General features: G+C 44.2%; 1 protein-coding gene across 4 annotated transcripts in view; it reads right to left on the bottom strand.

Annotated features, from left to right (window-relative positions):
- The window catches only part of rgs3b (regulator of G protein signaling 3b), a 92,304-nt gene that overhangs the window by 25,105 nt on the left and 54,852 nt on the right, over window positions 1-12,347 (bottom strand). For all 4 annotated transcript variants that reach the window (XM_090238074.1, XM_021606673.3, XM_021606674.3 and 1 more), the window contains 3 exons: window positions 7,019-7,130; window positions 6,460-6,503; window positions 513-635 (listed from right to left, as the gene is read on the bottom strand). In XM_090238074.1, coding sequence (XP_090094200.1) covers window positions 513-635; window positions 6,460-6,503; window positions 7,019-7,130 — 279 coding nt within the window. The remainder of the gene's footprint in view (window positions 1-512; window positions 636-6,459; window positions 6,504-7,018; window positions 7,131-12,347) is intronic.

Below are 12,347 nucleotides of genomic sequence, written 5' to 3' on the forward strand. Positions count from 1 at the left end.
GGTTCATTGCTTTAGCTTTGGAGGCGATCTAGAATGTAGTGAATGTGCCTTTGAAATAACTACATTGCAGTGGGATTGTGCAGAATCCCTGAACTACAAATCACCTCAGATCCAAATAACTACATATGTGATCAAGGTTAACCATTCTTCAACTTGCCTTTCTCAAAAGGATATCCTTTTGTATAATTCTAGCCTCATCTGACAGTGCACAGTGTGACTTTGAATGGACTTGATAAGAAACAAACATATTCACAATCCTATGTTGCTAGCCAAAACTGAGGAGTCAGATATGCAGACAGTAGGAAAATTGCAGAAGTTGAAAAATGTACATAACTTTCCAAAAATGTCCTAGTTTTCCAGAAATCCTGGTTGAAAGATTCCTGGAATCAGGAGGGCATAAGCAGGTAATATGGAATTCGCCAACCATAATTTCTGGAACTCCTGGGAATTTTGGGAAAGTTGAAAAGAAGTGGAGGGTGTCCATTTCAAATGGACCCTAGTAGGCAGTGTACCTGATCATGTACAAGTGTATCCCTCTGCTCCAGATGCTTGTCAATGTTCTCCCGCAGGCACTGATGTACCCGCCTCTTCTGCTCCACCGTGTACGCCTCCAGACTGAACAGGCACTCACTCCTCTACAATAGACAACAGAGAAATAGGGGTCGGATTTACTACTGAGAGTTGAATGCTCGCGGTCTTCAGTAACTCAGCTGTCCTACAACACAATAATCTAGAACCTTAGCTAAACATTTTGAAACCTTTTTTGAGGAATGACCGCCTTTTTTGAGGTGGTCTATTGTAAACAAGAGCTAGTCCTGAATCGAATGCGACATTCAATGTGTCAAAACAAGGCTTTAATAGACAGTGTAAACATTTTAGTTATATGTATACAGTCACCTCAAAAATGACCACTGATAAAGATAAGCAAAAATTACCGTCTAAAATAAATAATAAAAATAGTATTGCCCTTTCAAATAGCCTATTTTCATGGAGGTGGCGTCTAATTGTACATTTGGAAACTTGGTGATCCCAAGATGCAACCAAGTTCTGTAATTCTCCTGTGGCTCTTGGACTTTTCATTGCCTCCCAAACCATCCTTTTCACTGTGCTTGGGGACAAGATATACATTGTTCACAGCTACATAATCTGATTACATTTTTTTTTTTTTTACAAGCTAAAATATCAGATTACTGATACTTTTGAAAAAATAGATTTCTTCCTGGATTGCTTTTAAAGGGCGACTGCACATCCTGATTTGGCTTTGTTTTTCATCAATGCTCATGCGGCCTTAACTGAGGGTGTGGTTTGATGTGGGTGTTTCTTTGCTATTCAATCACACCAAAAAAGTCAGTGTAGTAGTGAGTAGAGCGCGGTAAACTAAGCTAGCTTGGCTATGGTGAAAACAAAGTTTTCAAGTTGAGGACTTCTCCCCTCTGACTTGCCATCTCAAGATGGTCAGCTAATTCAGTTTTATGTGTAGGGGCAGAACGACAGATTTTCGGTTACTGGCCCAGCGCTCTAACCACTAGGCATCTTTTTTTGGGTTAGCCCTCAAATGCTAGCTAGCTAGTTTGCTTGATTATTTAGCAGGCATCTTACAGTAAGTAGCCAGTTCGAGTTGAAACATTGAAAGCAAGCTGGCAACATGCATCAAACCTGTCTTCAGGTGCAACGTTAGCTAACTTCCTCTCACATTACACGTTAGGGAGAGGCATATGTATTTAGCTAGTTACATCACAGTATCATAGCAGCATAGCCTGTTAAATAATGACATGTAGCAGCTAGCTATAAAACAAAACGTAGCTACTTATCAACACCAGTCTCAAGTTTTACCACTGACAGCCCAAGTAGGAGCTGAATTACACAAGAATTAATGTTTCTGGCTCATATCAATGCAATTTAGGCCATTTAAAACCAGAGATAGGCTCTTAAGCGGCAGTAGACCTTTAAATTCAGAAAGGATATTCGTGAAAAAATACATTGAAACCTTTGTTTTCCCTTCTGACATTCAATTCAGCATTGAAAAAAGCATGCCTCATAAACGGAAAGTAACAAAGTAATCAGATTACGTTACTGAGTTTGGGTAATCCAAAAATTACGTTACTGATTGCAATTTTGGACAGGTAACTAGTAACAGTAATGGATGCATTTAGAAAGTAACCTACCCAACCCTGTACACATGCGTCCTTTACCAGGCAAGATTACCATAGCACCAGTGGTTTTAAACTTCTTAATTGTTGTCCTAATAGTGGTAAGTGGTATATTTGATTTCTGTTGTACCCATTGCCTGATTTATGAAAGTCAACAACCATTAGTCTTTTTATTTGTGAGTTTGTTATTTTAATGGAATTTATTCATACTATTTCATCCTTCCACAAAATATAGTCCCGAAAACACATCTAGGGTTGCTACTCAAGCCGGCTGGTCATTTGTTCTATTGGTTCGGTTGCTAGAGACGCGACCCAGTCATTCCTTCTTTTTATAACTTCCCTGAATGGGCTGATGAGACCGTGGCAGTCAGATGGAACAGAGTAAATAGGCATTTTAACGTCATAGATTTAGCCGGTGGTAACTTCTGGAATAGACACCGGCTGGAATGCACTTTTAACCAATCAGCATTCAGGATTAGACCCAATTGAGCACTCTCTCCTGTCTCTCTCTATCCAATAAACATACAAAGAGATATTTAAAAAGTAGAATGTAAAAGCAGATTCAATTTTGTTTGAATTTATTTCTAAGAATCTTTAGGGATGCCAATCATTTTTGTATATTTTTTACTTGTTAAACAATCTTTCTCTAAGCGATTGTATTAGTATAAAATAATATAATTTCCTACATTTTTTTATCATACAATATAGCTCAGTATGTCACACCCTGATCTGTTTCACCTGTCCTTGTGATTGTCTCCAGGTGTCGCCCATCTTCCCCATCATCCTCAGTGTATTTATTCCGGTGTTCTCTGTTTTTTTTGTCAGTTCGTCTTGTTTGTCAAGGCAACCAGCGGTTTGTCTCAGTGTAACAGGGTTATATTGGTGATTCCCCTTGCCACTTTATTGTTAAGCCAATGGGTTTTTGGTTTGAGTTTGTCTTGCCTTCACCTACTCAACATGGCATCTTATTGGCTGGTTTGCGTAGCTTGCTTACGAGGGGGGATGTTCCAGTTAGAATCGTCCCAGTGAACAAGCACCAAACCAGCGGTTGCAAAGCACTGTACATCAAAAGTGATTTTTATACTCAAGTGATGATTTAAATGTACAATTTATATCAAATTGTTTGTAAATGTTATTCGAACATCACACATAAGATGCAGCGGTTTTTGGAGAATATTTGTTGTGCATTTTGTTGTAAAGAATTCCCGCCAGTACTAGCTAGCAACTTACTGTGTCTGGTGGGGGGGGGGGGGGGTTAATATATTTTGTACAGTGTGTGAGTGCAGAGTTGGATGGTGAGACGTGCATTGCATGACGTGCAATTTTGTGCCGTTCCTAACAGGTACATTGTTAAATATATTATATTGTAATTGTATTATTTTGGTAACTACCCAGTGAACAAGCACCAAACCAGCGTGTGTGAGTGCAGAGTTGGATGCTGAGACGTGCATTGCATGACGTGCAATTTTGTGCCGTTCCTAACAGAATCAAGCTACATGACTGGTGCTACATGTTGGAGTTCCATGTCGATGACTGATTGTACACAACGCAAGACGAGTACTGTTACATCAGCTCCTGCTTTTCCCCAGTCTCTCTTCTGGTTTTGACCCTTGCCTGTCCTGACTGAGCCCGCCTGCCTGACCACTCTTCCTGCCCCTGACCCTGCCTACCGTCCTGTACCTTTGCCCCTACTCTGGATTCCCGACCTCTGCCTGACCTGTTGTTTGCCTGCCCCTGTTGCTGTAATAAACATTGTTACTTCAACACAGTCTGCATTTGGGTCTTACCTGAAACGTGACTGGCCATGACTGACCCAGCAGACTTGGTCCAGCTCCGCAACGCCATCTCCTCCCAACTCCTCATGCCTCCCAAGCCACCATTGGTAGGCACAAGGAGTTGCTACGCAGTCTGATGGAAAGGTTCCAGGACGCGGCCGAACGTCACAACCTAGCATTGGACGCATTTTGGGGGCAATTCTGTGGTTTGCCTACTAGGCAGCGTACCACGACGGTAACCTCCCAGCCCCTCGGTAACCCGTCTGGTAGCAGCGCAATCACCCTGGTATCCCGGGAACCCCGCTTACCTCCCCCGGAGCACTAGGATGGAGATTCCAGAACCTGCTGGGGCTTTCTCTCCCAGTACTCCCTCGTTTTCGAGCTGCAGCCGCCTTCATTCCACTGGGACGGCTCGAAGATAGCGTACAATATTACGCTGATGTCTGGGGGGGCAATCGCCTGGGCCATGGCTGTGTGGGAACAATCAGCCGCCTGCCTCAGTGTGGAGGTATTCATGGTGGAGGGGAGAAAAGTTTGAGACTCCGGTGTCCGGAAGAGAGGCTGCCCGGAAGTTACTCCAGCTTCAGCAGGACTCCCTCAGTGTGGAAGACTATGAGCTGGATTTCCGCACACTAGCAGGGAGGGTGCCTGGAACCCGGAAGCGCTGTTCGATACGTTCCTGCATGGATTATCGGAGGAGGTAAAGGATGAGCTTGCAGCCAGGAACTACTGACTCACTCATCGCTTTGACCATCCGAAACGATGGACGGCTACGGGAACATAGGAGGGAGAAGAGGTCTGATTGCGATCCCAATCGCTCACTCAAGGATCCCACCTTGTATCGGATCTGAGCTTACCCGAGTTCCTCCAAGAGCCTCCGAAGTCTGCCGATGCCGCTCAGTAGAGCTAGGCTGTCTCCAGCCGAACGCGTACGCAGACTTAACACCCAGAGTTGTCTGTATTACAGTACTGCTGGTCAATTTGTGTCTACCTGTCCCTTCAAGAGATCTAGCTCATTGGTAGGAATGAGTACTCTGGTGGGTCTTAAGGACAATTTTGCTTCTCCCCCTACTCGTCCCCCTCTCCATGCTACACTGAATGTGGGGTAACCAGTCCAAGTCTCTCCAGATACTCATCGACGTGAGGGCTGATATGAGTCATATGGACGTTACTCTGGCGTCTGAGCTGGGCATCCCTAGTCAACCCCTCTCCATTCCCATGAAGTGCTGTACTGGCACTCTATAGGCCGGGTCACACACCATACCACCCCCATCAACCTACGAGTTTTCGGGGAACCACAGCGAGACGATCCAATTCCTGATAATTAAGTCTCCGCAAGTTCCTGTGGTATTGGGATTCTCTTGGCTCCAGCAATACAATCCCTCGATTGACTGGTCTACTGGTGCCCTCATGGGCTGGAGCCCATTCTGCCACGCTCATTGCCTGAAATCAGCTCTGCCTGCCCCAGGATGTCTTCCTGGGGGCTTGAAAATTGCCCCGACCCCTCTGCCATTCCCGCAGAGTACCAGGACCTCCGGGAGAGGTTCAGTAAGGCCTGGGTCACTTCGCTTCCGCAACACCGACCGACCAGCCTGATGCGCTGGCACACCGCTACAGCCCTGCGGCTACACTCCCTGAAGCCGAGACCACCCCCCTGCTCCAAAATCATTAGCCCCTCTGCTGTTCGTCCTCTGTTGCCCCGTACCTCCGGTATACTTCCTACCTGTCATGTGTCTAGATGTAAACCCATGTCTCACAGCCCTTTGTCTCCTGTTTCCAGGCCCACCCCTCTCCCCTGTCTCATCGACGGCCAACCGGCGTACAGGGTGATACGTCTCCTGAAGGTTCAACCTCGGGGCAGCGGACTGCAGTACATGGTTGACTGGGAGGGTTATGCCCCGGAGGAGAGGTGCTGGGTCTCCGCTAGGGACATCCTGGACCCAGGCCTCATCTCTTAATTCCAATGCCGACACCCGCTCAACCAGGTGGCGTCCCTAGAGGGGAGGGTACTGTCACGCCCTGCTCTGCTTCACCTGACCTTATCTCCACCCCCCCTTCCAGGTGTCACCCATCTTCCCTATTATCCCCTGTGTATTTATTCCTGTGTTCCCTGTTTGTCTGTTGCCAGTTCGTCTTGTTTGTCAAGTCAACCAGCGTTTTTTTCTCAGCTTCTGCTTTACCCCAGTCTCTTTTTCTCTTCCTCCTGGTTTGACCCTTGCCTGTCCTGACCCTGAGCCTGCCTGCCTGACCACTCTGCCTGAGCCTGCCTGCGTTACTGTACCTTTACCCACTACTCTGGATTATCGACCCCTGCCTGCCTTGACCTGTCATTTGCCTGCTCCTGTAATGAACATTGTTACTTCAATGCAGTCTACATTTAGGTTTTACCTGAAACATAATACAGTATTTGTATTTTGTATGGAAATTTGTCTTCTTGCTTTCTTATTCGAAACCAGACACACATTGTATTGTTGGATTTATAAATAATAAGTCAAATAATTAAAAAGAAATTACAAAAGTTCATTCATGTTTACCTCTGTCCAGTGGATGATGTACAACCTCAAAACATCAACAGGAACTGTACGGGATGAGAGAAAAAAGACATCTCACACAGCATAGAGAAACGGACAGCAAATCCCACATCCTTAAATAGACATTGTTTATCCTTTGATCGCCTCATCCAAAAATTCATCCTTTATATCACTTCCATCCTCTGACATTTCCAAGTACAGACGAGTAGGGAGGAATTTGATAATTCAGCCCTATAGGACATTCCCACATAGATCCCCCAGCTGATGAGTGCTGCTATGGAGTGTAACAGGAAGGTCAAGGATACACAGCCCCCCCTGTCCTCCCAAACACCCTGTCCATTGTTCGAAGCAGACAAGGCATCAATGGGGCATCAGCTGAGCTCCAGTTCCAAAGTCACTGAGGCCTCCACAGTCCCCAAATCCACCCGGACCCATCCCTCCAGCACAAAGAGGTCCCATCAGCCAACAAAAACACAACACAGGCGTGTTTGTAAGTGTGTGTGCACTATGTGTATCTATGTCTAACTCGTGTGTGTGTGTGTGTGTGTGTGCGCGCGCTCACCATCCCGCAGGCGGATCTGGTGGAGGTACAGGGGGCTCTGCAGCACATTACAGTGGCCTGCCTCATCCTCCCTCGTCAGCAGCATCAGGTCTGTGTAGATGAGCAATGTCACCTTCAGGGGGAGACAGAGGGCAAGGCACTGAGTCACAGAGCGTAGTACACAGAACAAAAATAAACACAGTTACAGTTCATACTAGGAAATCAGTCAATTTAAATAAATTCATTAGGCCCTAATCTATGGATTTCATATGACTGGGAATACAGAGATGCTTCAGTTGGTCACAGATATCTTGAAAAAAGGTAGGGGCGGGGATCAGAAAACCAGTAATTTGCCTCATGCAGGGTGACAGATCTCCTTCGCATAGAGTTGATCAAGATGTTGATTGTGACCTGTGGAATGTTGTCCCACTCTTTTTTTAATGATTGTGCGAAGTTGCTGGATATTGGTCGTACATGTCAATCTAGAGCATCCCTAACATGCTCAATGGGTGACATGTCTGAGTATGAAGGCCATGGAAGAACTGGGTCATTTTCAGCTTCCAGAAATTGTGTATAGATCCTTGCGACATGGGAATTATCATGCTCAAACATGAGGTGATGGGGCAGATGAATGGCACGACAATGAGCCTCAGGATATCGTCACGGTATCACTGTATATTCAAATTGCCATCAATAAAATGCAATTGTGTTCATTGTCCATAGCTTATGCCTGCCCATACCATAACCTCACCGCCACCACAGAACACCTCTGTACACAACGTTGACATCATCAAACCGCTCACCCACACAATGCCATACTGCCTGGTACATCTGTGCCTACTGAAGATGGTTATGAAGTCTAACTGCAGTCAGGTGAAGGCCCTGGTGAGGACAACGAGCACGCAGATGAGTTTCCCTGAGACAGTTTGACAATTTTTGCAGAAAGTCGATCGGGCAAACCCACAGTTTCATCAGCTGTCCGGGTGGCTGGTCTCAGATGATCCCGCAAGTGAAGAAGCTGGATGTGGACGTCCTAGGCTGGCGTTGTTACACACGGTATGCGGTTGTGATGCTGGTTGGATGTATTGCCAAATACTCTAAAACAAGGTTGGAGCTGGTATATGTTGGAGAAATTAACATTGAATTCTCTGGCAACGGATCTGTTGGACAGATGCCAATCGCACTCTCCCTCAACTTGAGACATCTGGGGCATTGTGTTGTGTGACAAAACTGCACATTTTAGAGTGGCCTTTTATTGTCCCAAGCACAAGGTGCACCTGTGTAATGATCATGCTATTTAATCAACTTCTTGATATGCCACACCTGTCAGATGGATGGATTATCTTGGCAAACAAGAAATGCTCAATAACATCGATGTAAACTAATGTGTGCACAAAATGTATTTATTCAATTTTTTGTCTTTGGAATATTTCAGGAATTTTTATTTCAGCTTATGAAACATGGGACCAACACTTTACATGTTGCGTTTTATATTTTTGTTCAGTGTATATACAGTCAGCTCCATAATTATCGGCACCCTTGAAAAGATCTGCAAAAAAGACTGTATAAAAGAAATGGTAACACTTTATTTGGAAAGTCCATCCATAATACAAATACTGAGCTATATTATTGTATTCAACCAAGGAATGGATAAATTACATTATTTTATACTAATACAATTGCTCAGACAAAGAGATTTTGTTTAACAAGTAATACAAAATAAAGAAATAGTGGTAAAAAAATATTGGCACCCCTGTTTATAATGCTCTTACACCATACCCTTGTGATGATAACGACACTGACGCTTTTTCTTAAATGTTTTATGAGATTGGAGAACACATTGGGAGGGATCTTGGCCATTCCTCCATACAGGATCTTTCCAGATCCTTGATATCCTTTGTTTGCTCTTACGGCTGCTGTCCTCTATTCAAACCACAGGTTTTCTAAGGTGTTCAAGTCCAGGGACTGAGATTGCCATAGCAAAATGTTGATTTTTGTGGTCAATTAACACTTTTCTTTGTGGATATTGATTAGTTCCTGGGGTTATTGTCTTCCTCGAAGACACACTTGTGGCAAAGTGTCATCCTCCTGGCAGAGGCAACCAGGTTTTTGGCTAAAACCCCCTGGAACTTGGTAAAGTTTATGATGTTGTTGACCTTAACAAGGGCCCCAGGACCAGTGGAAGCAAAATAGCCCCCACCATATTCTACCTTCAGAAAATATTCACACATATTTTCCACATTTTGTTGTGTCAGCCTGAATTCAAAACGGATTAAATTGAGATTTTGTGTCACTGGCCTACACACAAAAATGTTGACAAATGAATTAAAAATTAAAAGAAATGTCTTGAGTCAATAAATATTCAACCGTGTTGTTATGGCAAGCATGAATAAGTCCAGGAGTAAACATTTGCTTAACAACTCACATAATAAGTTGCATGGACTGTGTGTGCAATAATAGTGTTTAACATGATTTCTGAATGACTACCTCATCTCTGTACCCCACACAAACAATTATCTGTGAGGTCCCTCATTCGAGCAGTGAATTTCAAACACTGATTCAACCACAAAGACCAGGGAGGTTTTCCAATTCCTCGCAAAGGGCACCAATACAAATTAAAAACAAAGTAGACATTGAATATCCCTTTGAGCATGGTGAAGTTATTAATTACACTTTGGCTGGTGTATCAATACACCCTGTCACTACAAAGATACAGGCATCCTTCCAAACACGTCATTGAGTACCACTGTTCATAATTTCAAGCATGCTGGTGGCTGCATCATGTCATGAGTATGCTTGTCATCGACAAGGACAAGGGAGTTTTTTTAAATAAAAAGATACAGAATAGAGCTAAGCACAGCAAAATTCTTAGTTCACTCTGCTTTCCAACAGAAACTGGGAGACAAATTCACCTTTCAGTAGAACAATAACCTAAAACAAGGCCAAATATACACAATAGTTGCTTTCCAAAACTTTGTTACAATTTTGCCTTAAATCTGCTTGAAGATCTAGCAGTGATCAACAACCAACTTAAACTTGACATTTTTTTAAAGAATAATGTTCAAATATTGTACAATCCAGATGTGCAAAGCTCTTACAGACTTACCCAGAAAGATTCACAGCTGTAATCACTGCCAAAGGTAATTCTAACAGGGATGTGAATGCTTATGAATTCAGAAATTATTCAGACCCCTTGACTTTTTCAACATTTTGTTACGTTACAGACGTATTCTGCAATTGATTACATCGTCCCCCCCCCCCCCCCTATCAATCTACTCATAATAACCCATAATGACAAAGCAAAAAAATATTTTTTGAAATTTTAGTAAATTTATTAAAAACATTTTAACTGAAATATCACATTGACATAAGTCTCAGCAATCACTGCCTTATTGCCTGTCCCTAATGGGTCCCCAGTCAAACGCTTCCTTAAACACTAAAGCGAGCAGGCCTTTCTAATAGACCTGGCCCGGGTATCCTGGAAGGACATTGACTTCATTCCGTCAGTAGAGGATGCCTGGTTACTCTTTGAAAGTGCTTTCCTCACCATCTTAAATAAGCATGCCCCATTCAAAAAATGTAGAACTAAGAACAAATATAGCCCTTGGTTCACTCCAGACTTGACTTCCCTTGACCAGCACAAAAACATCCTGTGGCGTACTGCATTAGCATTGAATAGCCCCCGCGATATGCAACTTTTCTGGGAAGTTAGGAACCAATATATACAGGCAGCTGGGAAAGCAAAGGATAGCTTTTTCAAAGACATTTGCATCCTGTAATACAAACGCCAAAAAGTACTGGGACACTGTAAAGTCCATGGAGAATAAGAGCTCCTCCTCCCAGCTGCCCACTGCACTGAGGCTAGGAAACACTGTCACCATGATAAATCTACGTTAATCGAGAATTTCAATAAGCATTTTTCTATGGTTGGCCATGCTTTCCACCTGGCTACCCCTACCCCGGTCAACAACTCTGCACCCCCCACAGCAACTTGCACAAGCCTCCCCATTTCTCCTTCACCCAAATCCAGATAGCTGATGTTCTGAAAGAGCTGCAAAATCTGGACCCCTACAAATCAGCTGGGCTAGACAATCTGGACCCTCTCTCTCTTAAATTATCCTCCGCAATTGTTGCAACCCCTATTACTAGAGACTGTTCAACCTCTCTTTTGTATCGTCTGAGATCCCTAAAGATTGGAAAGCTGCCACGGTCACCCCCATCTTCAAAGAGGGAGACACTCTAGACCCAAACTGTTACAGACCTATATCTATCCTACCCTGCCTTTCTAAAGTCTTCGAAAGCCAAGTTAACAAACAGATCACCGACCATTTCGAATCCCACCGTAACTTCTCCGCTATGCAATCTGGTTTCCGAGCTGGTCATGTGGGCACCTCTGCCACGCTCAAGGTCCTAAATTATATCATAACCGCCATCGATAAGAGACAATACTGTGCAGCCTTCTTCATCGACTTGGCCAAGGCTTTCAACTCTGTCAATCACCGCATTCTTATCGGCAGACTCAACAGCCTTGGTTTCTCAAGTGACTGCCTAGCCTGGTTCACCAACTACTTCTCAGTTCAGTGTGTCAAATCGGAGGGCCGGTTGTCCGGACCTCTGGCAGTCTGTTAACAAACCTCCAGACGAGCTTCAATGCCATACAGCACTCCTTCCGTGGCCTCCAACTGCTCTTAAATGCAAGTAAAACTAAATGCATGCTCTTCAACCGATCGCTGCCCGCACCCTCCCGCCCATCTAGCATCACTACTCTGGACGGTTCTGACTTAGAATATGTCGACATCTACAAATACATAGGTGTCTGGTTAGACTGTAAACTCTCCTTCCAGACTCACATTAAGCATCTCCAATCCAAAATTAAATGTAGAATCGGCTTCCTATTTCGCAACAAAGCATCCTTCACTCATGGTGCCAAACATACCCTCGTAAAACTGACTATCCTACCGATCCTGGACTTCGGCGATGTCATCTATAAAATAGCCTCCAACACTCTACTCAGGAAATTGGATGTAGTCTGTCACAGTGCCATCCGTTTCATTACCAAAACCCCATATACTACCCACCACTGCGACCTGTAAGCTCTCGTTGGCTGGCCCTCACTTCATATTCGTCGCCAAACCCACTGGCTCCAGGTCATAAGTATTTTTGAGGTAAAGCCCCACATTATCTCAGCTCACTGGTCACCATAGCAGCACCCACCTATAGCATGCGCTCCAGCAGGTATATTTCACTGGTCATCCCCAAAGCCAACTCCTACTTTGGCTGCCTTTCCTTCCAGTTCTCTGCTGCCAATGACTGAAACGAATTGCCAAAATCACTGAAGCTGGAGTCTTTT

The sequence above is a fragment of the Oncorhynchus mykiss genome, chromosome 6 (assembly GCF_057628025.1).
Source record: "Oncorhynchus mykiss isolate SJ-2025 chromosome 6, ASM5762802v1, whole genome shotgun sequence".
In the NCBI taxonomy this organism is placed as follows: domain Eukaryota; kingdom Metazoa; phylum Chordata; class Actinopteri; order Salmoniformes; family Salmonidae; genus Oncorhynchus; species Oncorhynchus mykiss.